Source organism: Canis lupus, chromosome 30 (assembly GCF_003254725.2).
Source record: "Canis lupus dingo isolate Sandy chromosome 30, ASM325472v2, whole genome shotgun sequence".
Classification (NCBI taxonomy): Eukaryota; Metazoa; Chordata; class Mammalia; order Carnivora; family Canidae; genus Canis; species Canis lupus.
Window position 1 is genome coordinate 7,712,757 of NC_064272.1, and position 18,644 is coordinate 7,731,400.

The following is an 18,644-nucleotide window of genomic DNA, read 5'->3' on the forward strand; positions in this document are numbered from 1 at the left end:
TAAATAAATAAATAATTAAAAAAAAAAAAAAAAAAAAAAAACAAGAATGAAAGGTTGGGCAGCCCGGGTGGCTCGGCAGTTTAGCGCCGCCTTTAGCCTGATCCTGGAGACCTAGGATTGAGTCCCAGGTCGGGCTCCCTGTATGGACCCTGCTTCTCCCTCTGCCTGTGTCTCTGCCTGTGTGTGTGTGTGTGTGTGTGTGTGTGTGTGTGTGTGTGTGCCTCATGAATAAATAAATAAAATCTTAAAAAAAAAAAGAGTGAAAGGTTGAACAGGATGCATATTAATCACATTTGTTTGAACTGAAAGATGGCACCAGACTTTTCTGATAGTCAATCTGGAGGGGCATCTGGGTGGCTCAGTCAGTTAAGCATCTGCCTTCGGCTCAAGTCATGATCCCAGAGTCCTGGGATCAAGCCTCACATCCAGCTCTTGGTTCCTCAGGGAGTTGGCTTTTCCCTTTCCCTCTGCCTGCCACTCGCCCTGTTTGTGCTCTCTCTCTGTCAAACAAATAAATAAAATCATAAGAAAGAAAGATAGAAAGAAAGAAGAAAGAGAGGAAGAAAGAAAAAGAAAGAAAGAAAGTCAATTAGGGGCAGTCTGGGTGGTTCAGTCAGTTGAGCATCTGACTCCTGATTTCTTCTGGGGTCATGAGCTCCTGGTCCTAGGATCAACCTGGTACAGCTCCATGCCCAGGCAGGAGTCTGCTTAAGATTCTCTCTCTCTCCCTTTCCTCTGCTCCTTTCCACTTCTCTTTCTCTCTCTCTCTCAAATAAATAAAGCTTTAAAAAAAAAAGACAATCTGATTTGGCTGTGGGTATAGAGGTCTATCCTATGGCTTTGCATGTAAGATACATGGTGGGCATTTTCCAAAAATGGAATGATTTAAATCTGCAGCTCCATGGTTTGAACAAAAATACATTCAAAGTACATATACAACTTCCACTTGCAGACAAGATGGAGTAGCAGGGACCAGATTTACCCTCCTTCCTGAAACAATCAACTAAACATAAAAACTATGAAATGACAGTTTTCAAGATGGTGGACATCAGATAACAAAGGACAGTGATCTCTGAGAGACAAGGAACAAATGAGGTAAGCCCTATGATTGCTTCAGCTTACTGCTTAAGAGAGTTTCTAGGACACACAGTGGGGGTGGGGGAGAACCCAAGCAGGGCCATGCAGACTCCCTGAACTGAAGAAGATAGCTCAGAGTTTGTGGCAACCCAAACTAAAGTGCTCAGAACAGACTGCTGGAGAGAAAAAAGGTGCATAGAGAATTCTGGAGATCTGTAAAGGGCCACCCTTGACTATTCAGCAGAGCATTACTCATCATGTAAATGTGAGGAAATTACTTGAGGTTAAGGAAAGAACCATCCAAAATGATTAGGGGGAATAGTAGCCAATATTCATAGAGGACTAGAATATTGTCTGTTCCCATCAGCCAGACTGGAAAACTTCATAATTTGTGGGGATTGGTTGGAGTTCTCAGAAGGGTCTTGCCTCAGTGGTGAGGACACACTAGTCCCAGTTTATTTATTTGTTTCTTACCCCTAATCTAAACACTGTTCATCCCACCTAATACATTTTAAAAGTAAGACCTGGAGGGATCAAACTGTTTCTAAGTAATGTAACTGCATCTCACAATAAGCCTCAAGAATGTTTACAGGAATACAAAAATAATCAGCATGCAAAAACATAAAAAGTCTAATAAAAAAATTACTAGTCATGCAAAGATGCAGAAAAATATGAACTACAGTGAGAAGGAAAACCAACCAACACCAACCCAGAACTGACACCTATGTAAGAATTAGCAGATAAAGACATTATTATAGCTGTATTCCATATGTTCATATAGCTAAGTAGAGACTTGGAAGATTTTTTTTTTAATATACAAATTTAACTTGCAGAGATGAAAACATATGTCTGAGATAAAAAACAAAATCACTGGATGGAATTAACAACAGTTTAGACACTGAAGAAAAAATATTAGTGAACTTGAAGACATGGCAATAGAAATTGTCCAAGCTGAAACACCAAAAGAAAAGAATTTTAGAAATGAATAAAGAGGTACACAATATATAATAGGTAGAAAATGCATCCTTTACAAATATTTGAAACTATGAAAAAATATAGGCATCAACTAAAAATGGGCAAGAGGGTACACTGTTTTTGGTTCTTTAAATTATTTGTGGAGGTACATGAACAAAAAGATGATTTTGAAAATGCTACTCCAGCTTCCCCCTTTCTGTATGACTTTGCTTCTTTGATCACCCCCCTCCCACTGAAGCATCCTTTTTATCCTCTCATTCCAGTTAGCACATGTATCCACTAGTAGCTCCACCTTTGAGAAAACCCTTCCTTGACCCCCACAACCTACCTCCACAGTTACTGCCCAGTTGCTCTACTCCATTCACAAAGTTTCTAATGTCTACACCTGTCATCTTTGCTTCCTCAATTCTCATGGATGCTTTAACCCACTCCAGTGTGGCTTCCACTCAGACCTACCCCCTACACCAGAATTCCCTTTGCTGTATTTGCCAATGACTTATTTACCGGTTATTTTCAATAGTTTACCACTCCCTCCTTCAGCAGTTTACCACTTCTTCCTCCTTGGCTTCTAAAACACCACCCTTTTTTTGTTGTCTTCTCGCCTCTCTGGCACCTCTTTATCAGGTTTCTTGGCTGGCATCTCATCACTGCAACTTATAAATGCTGCTACCCCTATCCCTGGCTCTCTGTACACTCTGTACAATTCTTCCCTTGGTGATCTCATCCAATATCTTAGCTTTTTTTTTTTTTTTTAATACATCCATATACCCATGACTCCCAAGAGTATATCTCCAACCCAGAGTCCCCTCTGGGCTCAAAGCCTGTATTCCAAACTGACTATTTGACTGCTCCACATAAATGTCTGAGAGGCATTTCAAGTTTACCATGTTAAAACTAAGCTCTCAATCTCCCAGCAACAAAAATAGTGACTATCCACACAGTTATTCAAACCTAGGAATTCTCCTTAGATTTCCTTCTTGGGGTGCCTGGGTGGCTCAGTTGAGCACTCAACTCCGGGTTACAGCTGGGGTCATGATCTCAAGGGTTGTGGGATCTGGTCCTGCTTGGGGCACCTTGATCAGCAGAGAGTCCACTTGGCCATTCTCTCCCTTTGCCCTTCTCCCCATTTGTGCACTCTAACATACTCTAAAATAAATAATCTTTTAACAAAAAAAAAATTTTTTTTTACAAAATCTACGTACTCTAAAATAAATAATCTTTTTACAAAAATTTTTTTATAAAAATTTTCTGGGACACCTGGGTGGTTCAGTAAGTTTAACATCTCCCTTCAGCTCGGGTCATGAACCCAGGGTCCTGGGATCAAGCCCCAAGACTGGCTCCCTGCTCAGTGGGGAGCCTGCTTCTCCCTCTGGAGCCTGCTTCTCCCTCTCCCACTCCCCTTGCTTGTTGTCTCTCTCTCTGTGTCAAATAAATAAATAAAATCTTAAAAAAAATAATTCCTTCTCCCTTTCCCCTCCTCCCATATCCAGTCCAACATGGTCCTGAGATTCTACCTCAAAAAACTGTCTTAAGGGATCCCTGGGTGGCGCAGCGGTTTAGCGCCTGCCTTTGGCCCAGGGCGCGATCCTGGAGACCCGAGATCGAATCCCACGTCGGGCTCCCGGTGCATGGAGCCTGCTTCTCCCTCTGCCTGTGTCTCTGCCTCTCTCTCTCTCTCTCTCTCTCTGTGACTATCATAAAAAAAAAAAAAAACAAAACTGTCTTAAATGTGTCTGCTTCTCTTCTATCTTTGTGGAGTCTAAATGGGGTGTCTGTCCAATCAGATGGGGGCCCCAAAATGTGGGGCAATCAGGTGAAAGCTGGTGGCATGGGTGGTGGAAGGATCCATCTGAGGCAGAACAAAAGAGATAGACGTTTATTAAATATAATGCAAGGGAGCCACAGGCAGGAGAGCAGAGGAGAGGTTGTCGGCTGGCCGCAGTGGGCAGGGGTTGTCTTTAAAGGATAAGAAAAGAGGCATGACGAGTACTGAAGCTTCCCTTTTTCAGTAACTGCCTAGTTGTAAGTAGCCCATTGGTCAGTTAGGGTCTATGGAGATTTCCAGGTGGGTCACCTGATGGGTCCATCTGTATTCAGCCGGATGGTGTGGCCTGTTTCTGCATGTCATTGCTCAAGCTTGTTTGCCTAAAAGTGGCCTCTACACTCTAAGCACTCTCATAGCCAAGCGACCATCATCTCTAATGTGTAGCCTCCCAGTATCTCCCAGTAGCCTTCCAACTATCTCCCTAGTTTTGCCCCTACCCCTCCTTAATCTATTTTCCATGAATTAGTCAGAGTGAGCTTCTTAAAATATAAATTGAATAACACTCTCCTGCTCTAGAATTCCAATGACTTCCCACTACTCTTGAGATAAAATCTAATCCCTTCATCTTTGGCCTTCCAACCTTGCCTCATCTCCAGCTTTATCTGTACCACTTTCCTCCCACCTTTCATTCTCAGCTAGTCATTCCTGCTTTGGGACTTTGCATTTTCTCTCTCTCCTCCATTGTTTATCTGATTAACTCCCACTCATCTTTTCTTTATTTAAGGATTGTATGTATTTATTTGAGAGAGAGAGCTTGGGAGAGCAAGCACTGGGGAGGGGTAGAGGGAGAAGCAGGCTTCCTACTGAGCAGGGATGTGGGAATCGATCCCAGGACCCTGGGACCAAGACCCCAGCTGAAGGTAACTGAGCCATCCAGGCACCCCAAACTCCCACTCATCTTTTATTAATCAAACATCACCTTAGATATTTTCCCTAACTATCCAATTTCAACTAAATTTTCCCCGTTTTTCTGTCATAGCACAATTGTGCTTTTCCTTCATCGTTTTACTACAGTTGGTAAATACATATTTATTTGAGGGTTTTTTCCCATTTAATTGAGACGTAACTAATAAGTTTGTGTGGTTGTTTACATTTCCTAGATTGTAAATTCCAGGAGGGAAGAGGCAAAGTCTGTCCGATATTTATTGCCCCTCCCCCAATCCTTCCTCTTGTAGGAGTGGTCTGGCACAGGGCAGGTGCTCAATAACTATTGAGTGAAATGAAGGAGTGCATTAAGTGCTTGAGTACCCTTGCTCTATTCTCTAGTAGCAGCTCTGAATCTCTGCTTAAAATCTGGATTAAGTGCTGGTGCACCTGACTGGCTCAGCTGGTAGAATGTGGGACTCCATCTCCCAGTTGTAAATCCAAGCCCCTCCTAGGTCACAAAGCTTACATTAAAAAATAATAAGGGCACCTGGGTGGCTCAGTGGTTGAGTGGTTGCCTTTGGCTCAGGTCCTGATCCCTGAGTTCTGGTATTAGTCCTGCATTGGGCTCTTTAAATCTTTAAAAAAATCTTTTTAAAAATTAAATAAATAAAAATAAAATCTGGGTGTTACTAAAGTTAGGACTGGGGTGCCTGGCTGGCTCAGTCAGCCAGTTATGCCTCTGACTGATTTTCAGCTCAGGTCATGATCCCAGGGTGGTGGCATCAAGCCCCGCCTAGGGCTCCGTGCTCATGTAGGACTGAGCTGGATATTCTCCCTCCGTCTCTCCCCTTCTCCCTGCTCACACGCTTTCTGTCTCCATCTCAAATAAATGCATCTTTAAAGTCAGGACTGAGGGTAGGTGTGACGGGTATTTCGACCCTTTTATTTTTTTGAAGACTTTATTTATTCATTCATGAGAGACTCAGATAGAGAGAGGTAGAGGGAGAAGCAGACTCCACGCAGGGAGCCCGATGTGGGACTCGATCTCGGGACTCCCGGATCAGGCCCTGGGCCGAAGGCAGGCGCTAAACTGCTGAGCCACCCAGGCATCCCTATTTTGACCCTTTTAAAACCTCACTTGCTCCTCTCCACATGCCCATCTAAATACTCTTATGCTCTTGCCAATCAAGCATCATGCAAAATCCCTGACAATCACAGACCAAATAAAGAGGATTGTGACATAGACTCTAAACGTGACTGCGTGTGTGTCTCAAGCCCGGAATATGACTCATATTCTGGCTCATATGAGCCAGAATATGGCTCATAGCTCCTTTCAGACCAACAAGGTGCACCACTCCCCTCCCTGCCCAGACCTGGGGCCTCCGACACCCACAGCCTAGAAGCCCGGGCTTTCGCCTCGGCTCTGCTCTGCCGTACAGCATGGCAGCCCCTCAAGGCGTGGCCCACAGCACCACGCGCCGTACAACATGGCCGCCTACGGGGCGCGCTCAGAGTCCCCTCCCGCCCAATCACCGGAAGTTTCCATTTGAAAGCGCGGCGGCAGCCCGGGTAGCTGGTGCGGCAGTTACCGCGCAGCGTCCTTTGAACCAGGGCGACGAGGGCAGCGGCCAGGAGCTGCAGGCGCCTGGGTTCGGCTCCCCCGGGGCGAGGGACGGGCTGGATGTCGGGGGCGCGCGGGATGGACCGGGAATGGAGAATTTTCTTTCGCCCGACTTCTTCCCCGGGCCGGGACAGGCCAGGTCGCGCTCTCCGGGGCCCTCCGCCTACTCGGGCCCCCTGACCCCCCAGAGGGTAACATTCACCTTGCACCTTCCAGGGCCCAGCCGTGCCGCCTCGTTACGATGACCAGCGTGGTTAAGACCATATACACCCTGCAGCCTCCCGCTGTGCAGAGCGGCGGCCTGCCGTCAGGTGGGTGCCCTCGCCGCCCTGCGGACCGGCCGGGGCGGTCAGGCTGGGGAGTACGAGGGCTCAGGTCGGGGGCCGGGAAAGGGGGGCGCCGGCAGGGGACGGGCATTCCATAGGCTCTGACAACCTGCTGACTCCCCTAGAACCGGGCTATCTATTTAGGTTTATGATGGGGGCTGGGGAAGGGCCCTGTGGAAGGATTTTAGACCTGCCCTCCCTCTTTCGTCCTCCCAAACCTAATCGTGCTGCATTCACTAATTAGATTCAAGTTGCTGATTGTTCCACAATATTATTTCCTCAAGTTAGGAATCCCTTTTTAAACAATTGCCCGTTTTATTTTCAGATCTGGGCTATCTGGAGGGACTGGGTTTGTTGTCAGGGAGAAGGGAGGAGAGTCATTTGAGAAGCCTCATTCTTAGAGAGAGGCACTACGGTTCGCACCGTGTCTCTCATAAGGTAAACTATATCAAAACATCAAAAAATGTTTGTTGGGTGAAGGGAGAGAGAGGGGCCAAGCTTAGCCACAGTTTTCCACAACCTTGGGAATAGAAATAGGATTAAAAGCAATATCTGATTGCTTTGCCATCTTGCTTTGTGTGTTACTGGGCTTGTGGTTGAAAGTAATCTCCTAGGCTCTGCGGTTATGGAGCTGCCTAATCTGGAGAGCAGAGCACAAAATAAGCTACAAACATCAGAACCTGTGTGGGAGTTTTTGAAGGAGCTATTTAAGACCCCTTCCCAGGGGACTCTTCCCAGGTGGTTGGTGCAGTAGCTGGATTGATCTGTGAAGTGAACAGGCTTTTCTCCAAAGGCTTATAGTTTTGTTTTTTAATCTTACCTGGCCTAAGAACATCTGGCATGGGAGCTGGGGCCAGGCCCCTTGCCCTCCCTTTGCCTTGGAAGGCATTGCCCTTCCTTGGGTGGAGAGTGATTGGCTCTCCCCAGCCAAGTTAGAAGTTTTTATCTCAGCTTTCTCTCTCTGTCCCAGCTTTATGATCATATATAATCTCAGTAGTTGAATATTTTAAGGCTGTCGCCCAGGTTTTTTTTTTTTTGACTATATAACATACATATGTAAAAAGAATTGAAAGTTAGAAAGTGTAGACCTTGACCAACCATCCAGTTCTCCTTAGCATTTCTTATTTCAAGAAGACAGTCTTTGTTAAATCCTAAGTTTTTCCTATAATGAAGTCCTTAGGCTCTAGCAAGTACAGATTATTAGAACTGATTCCAGTCAATGAAGAGGGGTAATGTTTTTTTAAGATTTTATTTATTTATTCATGAGAGAGAGAGAGAGAGAGAGAGAGAGGCAGAGACATAGGCAGAGGGAGAAGCAGGCTCCCTGTGGGGAGCCCAATGTGGGACTCCATCCCGGGACCTCAGGATCATGACCTGAGCCAAAGGCAGGCACACAACCACTGAGCCACCCAGGTGTCCCTTGAAGAAAGGTAATTTTAATCAACTTATTGTTAACACCTTCTCCTTGGGGTAGCCATGTATGACTTACTAATACTTGAAAGAGGAGGTAACTGTGTTCCCCCCAACATTATTTTTTACTTCAGACAGAGACCTGGGGTGCCTGGCTGGCTCACTTGGTAAAGCATGTGACTCCTAAACACCAGGTTGTGAGTTCAAGCCCTATGTTGGATGTGAGGCCTACTTTAAAAAATAAAATAAATAGATTAAAAAAAAAAAATGCTTACTTCAGACAGAGACCTCAAAAAGAACCCTTCCAATATTGCTTTGTGGGTAAGAGAACAGAAAAATAGGGTTTAAGTCCCCAGTGAGTGTACCTATAAATGAAACAATTTGTTAGCCTGAGAAATCATATTTATTCCAAACTGCTGTGTAGCTAAAGTCATCAGAATAAAATCTGTGTCAAATACAGATACAAAATTTCCTGATCCCTGTGATCCAGTCAATGCTTTGTACCGCATTTCTTCAATCTGATTTAATCATTCCAGCTCTTAGTTTAGGCCAAGCTGAAGATGAACAAAGTGAACGTTTAAACTGGGAAACCCATGGGAGTGGTTTGGGGTGGCCAATGGAGGAGCGGTACATGACTCCAGAACAAGTTCCTTGAATTTGCCATGGAATATACATGGTAGAAAGACAGTGTGGTAGAGGGCTGGCATAAGGACTAGGGAAGAAGAGTGTCCTGGCAGGGCCATTTCTCAGCTTATCTGGCAGTTACCCTAGCAAGATCAAAACAGAATGCCAAATAGGGAAGCTCTGGACTTAATAACAAACAAATTAAAAGGGCTGGCAGTAAAGGCAATCAGCGTGGAAAAGGGAAAGAAAAAAAAAGGCAAGGAAAGAAGACTAGAGGAGATGATTTAGAAATGGTCTGCGAAGTAACCCGGGGAGCTGTGAAGCATTCCATTTACTCAACAAGTGGGTGCTGAACCGCTGTGACTCTGCCAGATACTCTGCGAGGCACTGGGGACACAAAGACATCTCTTAGGTATTTAGGGAGACTGTCCAGTCAAAATAACTTAACAGTTAAAAGAGGACCTGTGGGCAGCCCTGGTGGCTCAGCGGTTTAGTGCTGCCTTCAGCCTGGGGTGTGATCCTAGAGACCCGGATTGAGTCCCACGTCGGGCTCCCTGCATGGAGCCTGCTTCTCCCTCTGCATGTGTCTCTGCCTCTCTCTCTCTGTCATGAATGAATGAATGAATGAATGAATAAATAAAATCTTTAAAAAAAAAAAACAGGAGAACCTTGCAGCAGCTTGAGTGCAGCCTTGGAAAGGGTGTGGAGTGCCTGGTGCCAGAATGCGAGGACCTTCGCCTGGTGGGTGGGTTCCGGTGGGTTCCAGTGGGTTCCGCTGCTGCTGAAGAAGGACTCCAGCTGGGTGCTGCCCTGCTGATGGCCATGCTGCCTCCCATTTAGCTCTCTGCTTGTACCAACATTCACTTTCCCACCTATACCCACCTGGCCATTCAGTTTTCTGAATCCTCAAGTTCTCAGCTATCCTCAAATATATTGCACCATCATTTTTGAAGAATTTTGGTTTCCATCTCCAATTAGGCTAGAAGCCGTGTTCTTCTGAATGAGTCTTCACAAACTGAGATGGGCCAGCGTGAAAGTACAGGGTTCTGACAACCCGGAACGGAACGGTTAGTTGCAGCAGTTGGGTCACAATGCTTGAGATTTCACCCACTTGTTTTCCTTTGCAGACACACAAACTCGAGCCACTTCTAAGAGCCTCTTACCTGTTAAATCCAAAGAAGTGGATGCTTCCAGATTTCATTCAGGAGGTTCAGAAAATGATGTTACAAAAATCGTCAAGCCAAGACGAGAGAATGGGTGAGAGATTGTTGGTATCCGAGGAGAACATCTTACTAGAAATTGCTCATTGTCAGGTTTAGAAAATAGGAGTCTTGAGAGCACAGGGCAGCCCGAGTCAGTTGTGTGTCAGAACCCTCTGTGTTGACCAGTTCTGAAGAGGCCTAGTGAGGGTCAAGATAACAGGGACTTTCTTCTCTCACCTCTTGCTCTGAGTGTGCAAATGGCAGTATTAAGGCCAAACACCAGCCCTACTTGGTGGTCAGGGTGGATGGGGCTGCCCGTTAGCTTAGATTGCCAGTCTGAGCGTAGTCCTGCCCAAGCTAGTGTGTGTCCCTCTACTCAGTTCCCTTGTGAGCCAGGTTGACATGAGATAGCCACACCATTGTGAGGAGCAGCAGGTCTGTCGGGTGGTTGAGGTGGGTCAGGAGTTGGAGTCCATTCCCTATTAAGCCTTTTTCAACAGTCCTAGGCTGAGACAAAAGGGCATAGGCTCTCAGAGCTTCTCAGGCTGTTTGCATTGTATGTAATCCCTGTTTTTTTCCTCAGAAGACCAGGCTCTTTGTTCTGCCTTGTTCATAACACACGTACAACAATGCTACAAGTGTCTGATTTCTTTGTTGTTGTTTTGTTTTTTAAAGATTTGATTAAAAAAAAAAAAAGATTTGATTTATTCATGAAAGAGAGAGGGAGGCGGAGACATGGGCAGAGGGAGATGCAGGCTCCCTGCAGGGAGCCCGATGCATGACTCCGGGATCATGCCCTGAGCCATAGGCCTATGCTCAACCACTGAGCCACCCAGGCGCCCCTCTTTGTTGTTTTTTTTAAACATCATATTAGCTTCAGATGTACAACATAATGATTAGGTATTTGTATCTATGGCAAAATGATCACTGCAGTAAGACTAGTGAACATCCTGATTTCTTTGTTACTGCTTCTCTAGGCAGGTCAAAGCTGCAGACCCTGCCATCAGGAGGAACATCAGAAAGAGGTGAGCATCAAGGTGAATGAGAGTTGGCCACCATTTTAAGGTGGTGGATCTCAGTCCTGGTTGTGCCTCACACTCACTCGTGGGTTTGTTTCATGTGTTACAGTCTGGGTGCCACCCCAAGAAATCTGAGTGGAATTTTCAGGGGTGAGGCACAGCCAGGTTCGAGAACCACTGTCAGGGCAAGGATCAGTGATGCTCCCATCTTGAGAACCAGACAAGAGCTTTTTGGGCTCCATGCCAGGACCACTGTTAATTGGAAACCAAACCCAGCTTGGGGCCATCAATAGAATGTGAGCCTTCAGGTTAGGAGGCACTGTGTGGTCAGTGACTCTGAGATGGTGGTGGTTGTGGTGGTGGCAGAAATCCTGGGGAAGGATCCATCTCTGTTTGAGGCTAGCTTGGATGTTCTGTAGTTCTGAGGACAGAAATAATGCAAGCTGGAAAGTTTATAGAAATAGGTTCTAATCTCAAATCTATCATTTGGGCATGTGTTAAAAGATTGATTGATTTTAGAGAGCACGGGGGAGGAGCAGAGGGAGAAAGAATCTCAAGCAGACTCCTCGCTGAGCACGGAGCCCCAGTGGGGCTCAATCTCAGGACCCTGAGCTGAAATCAAGAGTCAGGCACTTTACCAACTGAGCCACCCAGGTACCCTCAGCATGCAACTTTTAATCTCCAGGTTCAAAGTTCAAGACCCACTTTGGGTGTAGAGATGACTTAAAAAATAAAATCTTAAAAAAAAAAAAAGTCCTGAAGATAAAGTACTATTCAAGAAAGACTCTGAGGGCACTGAAAAGAAGGTTTAATATTGATGATGATAATGACTATTATTTATTAAGTATTTACTATGATGTGTCAATAGCTGTACTAAGAATTATACAGGTATTCTCTTATTTTTCACAATAGTGATATTATGCAATGTATTATCCTAATTCTAGAAATGAGGCAACAAAGCCTCAAAGAGGTTATGTGACTTACTGAGGGTCCTGTACCACTATATAATGAAGCCAAGATTTGAACCCCTGTGTGTATGACCCCACAAGTCATTTTCTTTTTTTAAAGATTGTATTTATTTATTCATAGACACAGAGAGAGAAAGGCAGAGACACAGACACAGCAGGTTCCATGCAGGGAGCCCGATGTGGGACTTGATCCCGGGTCACCAGGATCACACCCCAGGCTGCAGGCAGCGCCAAACCGCTGCGCCACCAGGGCTGCCCCCACAAGTCATTTTCTTAACACCTCCACCTCTTCTTATAAGCACACTTACCATTACAGCTACAAACCGCTGAGTAAGCAGAAATCAGAGGAAGAGCTCAAGGATAAGAATCAGCTCTTAGAGGCCGTCAACAAGCAGCTACACCAGAAGTTGACTGAAACTCAGGTAAGAGACCTGCCGGACCTCTGTCACCCCTGCACTAGGTAATGCGTGGAATCCCGAGGGATGGCCCCGTGGGTGGAAGAAGACTGTATTGCCTGGTGCCCGGAGGGAGGAAGAGAAGATGCCAGGCTTGGGCCATGGCAGTACAAGGAGCAAGGGCGGGAAAGACCACCCGTGCAGAGCGGGACCAGCCTGATTGTCTGCATGGCACCTCACTAGGGAGAACTGAAAGACCTGACTCAAAAGGTGGAGCTGCTGGAGAAGTTTCAGGATAACTGTTTGGCAATTTTGGAGAGCAAGGGCCTCAACCCAGGTAAGAGATGGGACACAGTTGCCTTTGGAGGAGGAGTCAGTGCACTTGCCATTTCCTGGGGTGATTGTGGACGGTGTGTCAGGATTCCAGCATCCCATTAGCTGACCGGTTTAGTGCAAGGGTTGCTTAGCACAGCCCTGAAGATTTGGAGGATCTTTTAGTTCTTTTTTTAAGATTTAATTTTACTATTTTTAAAAGATTTTATTTATCTGAGAGAGCAAAAGAGCACAAGCAGGGAGTGGGGAGAGGGAGAAGCAGACTCACCAGCTGAGCAGGGAGCCTGCCTGATGTGGAGCCCATGGGATCATGACCTCAGCCGAAGGCAGACACTTAACTGACTGAGCCGCCCAGGTGCCCCTAAGATTGATTGATTGATTTTTAAGATTTTATTTATTCATTCATAGACACAGAGAGGGAGGGACAGAGACACAGACAGAGGGAGAAGCAGGCTCCATGCAGGGAGCCCATGTGGGACTCGATCCTGGGTCTCCAGGATCACACCCCGGGCTGCAGGCGGCACCAAACCGCTGCGCCACCAGGGCTGCCCCCTAAGATTTATTTTTAAGTAATCTCTGCACCCAACCTGGGGCTCAAACTCACAACCTCAAGATCAAGAGTCACAAGCTCTACTGACTGAGCCAGCCAGGGGCCCCTGGAGGAGCTTTTCTTTGTTCCCTTGTGATGTTGACTTTAAGCAACAGAATTTCAGTTATTGTGGAGGGAGGATTATCTCCTATCTGAACATTTTATGCCATTCATTTGGTGCCACCAAGTATCATCTTGCAAATAGACCAGAAATCTTTTATTTCTTTCAAGGCAGAGAGCAAATACTAACTTTCCCAGATGGGAAAAGACAGATATGATATTGTTTCAAGGGCTCCTAAACCTGGTTCGTCAGCAGACTCATAATGGTTAAATGTGATTTCTATCCTGACCCTGTCCCTAGAGAGCAGAGTTTGTAGCAAAGAGGAGGAGTAGAAGAAGTAATTGCCCAAAGACTGTACAAGAGCTTCAGACTGAGGTGAGGAGCCTGAAAATACCCAGGAAGGAACCCAGGCCTCTTTGAATTCAGAAACACTGACTTCGAATGCTGCTGATTAACCTGTGATTTTAGGATATATTCTTTATAGTCACCATATACGTTTTTGTATGATTTTAATTTACAATGCATATGCACTAATTTTACCAAAAATAACTTTTTTAAGCCCAAAAGCTTTAAAAAGTTTTTTGTCGGGCTTCTGGGTTGTTCATTTGGTTAAGCGTCAGACTCTTGATTTGGCTCAGCTCATGATCTCAGGTTGGTGGGATTGAACCGTGTCTCAGGCTCCTGGGGTCAAGCCCCGTGTTAGGCTCCATGTTTAGCAGGGAGTCTGCTTAAGGTTCTCCCTCTCCTTCTCCCTCTGCCCCTCACCTCACTCCACATGTACACGTGCTCTCTCTCCTCTCTAAAATTAAATAAATGTTTAAAAAACTTTAAAAAATAAAAATAATTGTTTGTATTATAAACAAACCCAAAAAGTCCAACCTATACATTTCCTTTGGACACATTTCCTGCTAAGCTAAAGAGAAAGCAGAATGAACTTTTGACCGTATCCAAAGCTAGAGAGGAGGGAGGTAAAATAAAGCTCTGAGGGAAGGTGTAGGTGCCCCTGCCAAGGTGAAAACTTAGGAGAAAGTCAGGGACCAGACTCTTTGAGAAGTTTCCCTCATAAATATTCCTGTTCTTGTCTTTGGAGAGGTTTTTAGTTTTTGTCTTAGGTGCAGTTCCCTAAGCAAGGCTGACTTTGTCATTTGCATCAGTTTTAGGCAGTGAGACCTCAGCATCACAGCAAGAAGCCACCACGGATCATACAGACTCTATGGTGAGGGTGTGGGTGTGAGTGGGGGAGAGCTAAGTGACCATGGGGCTCTGCCCAACCAAGGTCTCTGCCATGTGCTCAGCAAAGTCCAGGAAGCAGCCTTTGTTTTCCATGATAGTGGGAGAAAGCAGTGGATGTGTACTCAAAATAGCATACTTTACTTGGAAGGCGACTTTGTGCTTACAGATATGAGTGGGTCTCAGTTAAAAATATGCTACGTTAAGACACATGATAAGATGGACCTGTATAGAGAACTTTCTGGCTTTTCAGTTCTCTACCAAATTTCTCCCCTTGCCCATTTACTGAGAACCGCACGATGGAAAGATCCAGCCTGAATTAAATTCAGCTTCTCTTTGGTTCGCTCCCCAAAGTGGGAAGGTAGTTGTTTGATATTGTCTTTGAGCTTTTATGGCCTCTTCCCCAGAAAGGTCAGTTGTCATCTTAGGATCCTAGACTAACTATGGAAGCCCTCCTCTGACCCCACAGGCTAGCAGTCACCTCTTCGATGGCTGCTTTGCCCACATTGCCTATGTAACTAGAGCACATGCATGTGGGGTGGTCTGTCCATCCTGTGGACTCCAGGGGTGCCTAGTAGCCCAGCACGTGTGGGATGCTCAGTGAACGCCTGACTGAACAGAAGGGTTGTTGGTGATCATCTAATTAACATTTGTTTCTTATGAAGAAGTTAGGTTAGTTTATATGAGGAAAGTTTTCACATATCTGTAAAGATTTGTTACTGTGTTGTACTTTACTCTCAGTTGCTGTTAGAAACATTGCAAGATGAGCTGAAGCTTTTTAATGAAACAGCCAAAAAGCAGATGGAGGAGTTACAGGTGAGAGGCAGACGTCATCCTGAGGCAGGATAACCATTTCCTGCCACAGGGGGCGGGTCTCTGGAGGACTTTTTCTTAACCAATTTATTTCTTTTTGATAAACTACTTTGTAATAATAGATTTATGGGAGCATTACAAAGATAATGGAGTTCAGTGCCCTTAATATTAACATCATGCACTATTGTAGTCTATTTGTCAAAATTAAAAAACCAACATGGATGCATTACTATTAACTAAATTCCCAGACTTCAGTTGATTACTGATTTTCTGTTCCAAAGACTCACCTCTACAGAGCTTGAGGCAATATGCAAAACGCTAAATTGCTCAAAGTAGGAGGTGGGCGTGTGTGTGTGTGTGTGTGTGTGTGTGTGTGTGTGTGTAAGCTATGCTTTGGAAACCTGATATCTCAAGGAAACCTATAATAGGAAACTGGATTCTTGAGTCTGGACTGCTTTCGATTGCTTGGAAGAATCATGGGACAGGGCACGGAATCCTAGAGAATTTCATGGCTCCTGTTTAGATATAGGAGTTTGTAGTAGAGACCATTCCTAAACCCAGCACAGATGAACAGATCTAAGATAGAAAATCTCACGTCTGTTGGCATTCAAGTAGTCTTTCTCAAGGGAAGAGAAGCATAATGTCCTGAAATGGTGTTGCCTTTCATGTGAATCAAAGTTTTGTGGGTGTTCTTTTTGAATGTCTTTCCATGCAGGCCTTAAAAGTAAAGTTGAAGATTAAAGAAGAAGAGAGGGCCCGGTTCCTAGAACAGCAGACATTATGTAACAGTCAAGTAAATGATTTTACAGCAGCCCTAGAGGAAATGGAGCAGCTATTAGAAATGTGATAAAAAGCAAGTGACCAGATGGCTCCCCCAGGGGAAGCCACTTAGGACATCTGCTTCTTGGCCATGACCTTCTAGGACTCACCATCCCCAGAATGGAAACATTTTCTGCGTAGGATTAAGGACAGTTTAGGCAAGCGTGCGCCACCCTTAGACTGGTGGGCTCTCCTGAACCTCACACATACATTATCGAGGCTGGCAAGAGGGGCCCCCAAAAGCTTGGATCAGCCTTCTAGGCCACAAAGCAGCATGCCATTAGAATCAGGAGACTAAACCAACGCCAGCCAGAGGATCCCAAAGGTCATGTTCAGATGTGTAAGAAGAAAACCTTAATTGTACAGTGGAGCACAGAGGCTCTACAGGAGACATCACTGAGAAGCCATGCTGTCCCCTTGAACTTGGAACACATTCTGTCTCATCCTGGTTGGGCTCTATACCTCATTGTAAATTAATGAACAAGAAGTTACTTGAAATGGCTTAATAAATGGGGGTGAAGGTATAGATAGCAATAACACCTACCTGAAATAATACACCTTGGAGCTTTTAATCTAAATCACTTTTTTTTAAGTGCTACTTGTAAAATAAATATTTCTGTAACTATCCTGACTATAACATTAAGAAATGAAAATAAGCCTTTTAACTGAAAAATATCCATTGAACGCTCTTGACCTGATCTAGTTGAGAAGTTCAAAACCTCAATCTAACCCAGAATTTTTTCTTCTACTTAAGTTCTCTGTCACCAGCCCTGCTGTCTTCCAGGAACAGTAGCTGGTCTTCTGAGGTTGTCCCCTATTGACAGCAGTGGGTGCCAGACTCCACCCCCCAGGCGTGTGTCACTAGCTGCCTGTGTCCTCCCTATATTCTTGAGCCTGGTTTTCTGCTGCAATGTGCACAGCCAATCCTGGCCCATGTCCTAGGTCAGCTGAAGTCCATGGCAGGCTTCCCCTCAGCTTTACCAAAGGCATGGCTCTGTTTCATTTCTTCGTTCATCCAGGCAGACTTTGGCTATCTTCCCTTTTTTTTTTTTTAAGGTTTTTATTTATTCATGAGAGAGAGAGAGAGAGGCAGAGACCTAGGCAGAGAGAGAAGCAAGCTCCATGCAGGGAGCCCAATCTGGGACTCGATCCCGAGACTCAAGGATCACGCCCTGGGCCAAAAGCAGGTGCTAAACTGCTGAGCCACCCAGGCTTCCCGCCCCCCAGCCCCCCTTAAGCATTGAGACTACCACCCAATCGGGCCAAGTAACACCCCCACCCTGACTTTCAGGGCTAAATTTCTTTGCCTTCACACACAAACCTTCGCATAGTTGGTTATAGCCCAGAAATTATCGGAGAAACCCAGTTACATAATTCTCACCAGTGACAATGGCTGAATATTTTCTTCTACTCATTTTCAGCATGTTTATAGCTTAAAAGGTTATTTACTCAAATGAATCTGTAATTGGCATTTCTGGCCAAAAAAAGAAAAAGTTCTACTTCCTTCTTGGAAGGAGAGGGGAAGAACTCAGCTGTGGGATCTTGACCTCCTTGCCAGGCTTCCCTCGTTAACAACTGGGAATGTAACTCTCAATGCCTGTTACCCATTTTTCCCAGTGCGGAAACCCTGCTCTCTAGTGGCCTGGGCTCCCAAGGGGCCTTGCCTCACGGTTCTTTGTACCACCAGCTGATATTTGTGCACTCTTGCCTTCTCCCTCCTCCGACCTCTCCAGCTCCATCTGCCTTTTGTACATGTGTTCTGGGCACTTAATCTGATACCGAGGCCAGATGAACTCATGTTCTATAAACTCAACAAATGGTGATCTGTACCCTCCACTTTGCCAGATGCTGTAGGAAACTTTAATGTAGCATGGCACTCTTTTTTTTTTTTTTTTTAAGATTTTATATATTCATGAGAGACACAGGCAGAGGGAGAAGCAGGCTCCATGCACCGGGAGCCTGATGTGGGACTCGATCCTGGGTCTCCAGGATCGCGCCCTAGGCCAAAGGCAGGCGCCAAACCGCTGCGCCACCCAGGGATCCCTAGCATGGCATTCTTAATCTCAAAGATGCTTGTAGTCTATTTGGCAAAACAATGTGCAGGTGATATAAGTTCAATAACACAGCAACACTTGATTAACAGTGGGTTGTGCGTGTGACATAGTTGTGTCCTCTAGTAATTAACTCTGGACTAGTTTGGTTGGGGAAGGTTTGAAAAGGGGCGAGACTGGAGCTTGAAGGAAGAGCAATTTGAAGAAGCTGGCTAGATAGTTGAGAACTTTCCACGTTGGTGAGCACATGGAGGTTTGGGGAGAGAGAGGAACAAGCTCAGGCCGAGGCAGCTTCCTTTCCCTTCCCCTCTGCAGCTCCTCTGCCTGACTGTTCCTGAATTACAGCCTGTGTGGTAAACTGATAATCTCGTAAGTAAACTGTTTCTTGAGGCACCTTTGTGGCTCAGTGGTTGAGCATCTGCCTCCAGCTCAGAGAGTG

General features: G+C 45.4%; 1 protein-coding gene across 2 annotated transcripts; it reads left to right on the forward strand.

The window, feature by feature from the left end:
• Positions 1 to 6,021: 6,021 nt before the first annotated feature.
• Positions 6,022 to 16,779, forward strand: KNSTRN (kinetochore localized astrin (SPAG5) binding protein). Of its 2 annotated transcripts, XM_025473196.3 has the most exons (9): positions 6,026 to 6,393; positions 6,582 to 6,676; positions 9,853 to 9,982; positions 10,905 to 10,952; positions 12,231 to 12,336; positions 12,553 to 12,646; positions 14,447 to 14,508; positions 15,264 to 15,338; positions 16,051 to 16,779. In XM_025473196.3, the coding sequence occupies exons 1-9, from the start codon at positions 6,185 to 6,187 to the stop codon at positions 16,180 to 16,182; spliced, it is 951 nt and encodes a 316-aa protein (XP_025328981.1). In that variant the 5' UTR covers positions 6,026 to 6,184; the 3' UTR covers positions 16,183 to 16,779. The 2 variants fall into 2 exon arrangements, with proteins under 2 accessions (XP_025328983.1, XP_025328981.1); XM_025473198.3 differs by lacking the exon at positions 10,905 to 10,952 and having other exon boundaries at positions 6,022 to 6,393.
• The last annotated feature ends 1,865 nt before the right edge of the window (positions 16,780 to 18,644 follow it).

Excerpts from the sequence above, each read along its gene's own strand:
- KNSTRN (XM_025473196.3), top strand. The coding sequence starts at position 6,185 with ATGGCAGCCCCTCAAGGCGTGGCCCACAGCACCACGCGCCGTACAACA. Across the intron at positions 9,983-10,904 it reads AAGCCAAGACGAGAGAATGG|GCAGGTCAAAGCTGCAGACC; the intron begins GTGAGAGATTGT and ends CTGCTTCTCTAG. Across the intron at positions 12,337-12,552 it reads AGAAGTTGACTGAAACTCAG|GGAGAACTGAAAGACCTGAC; the intron begins GTAAGAGACCTG and ends GCACCTCACTAG.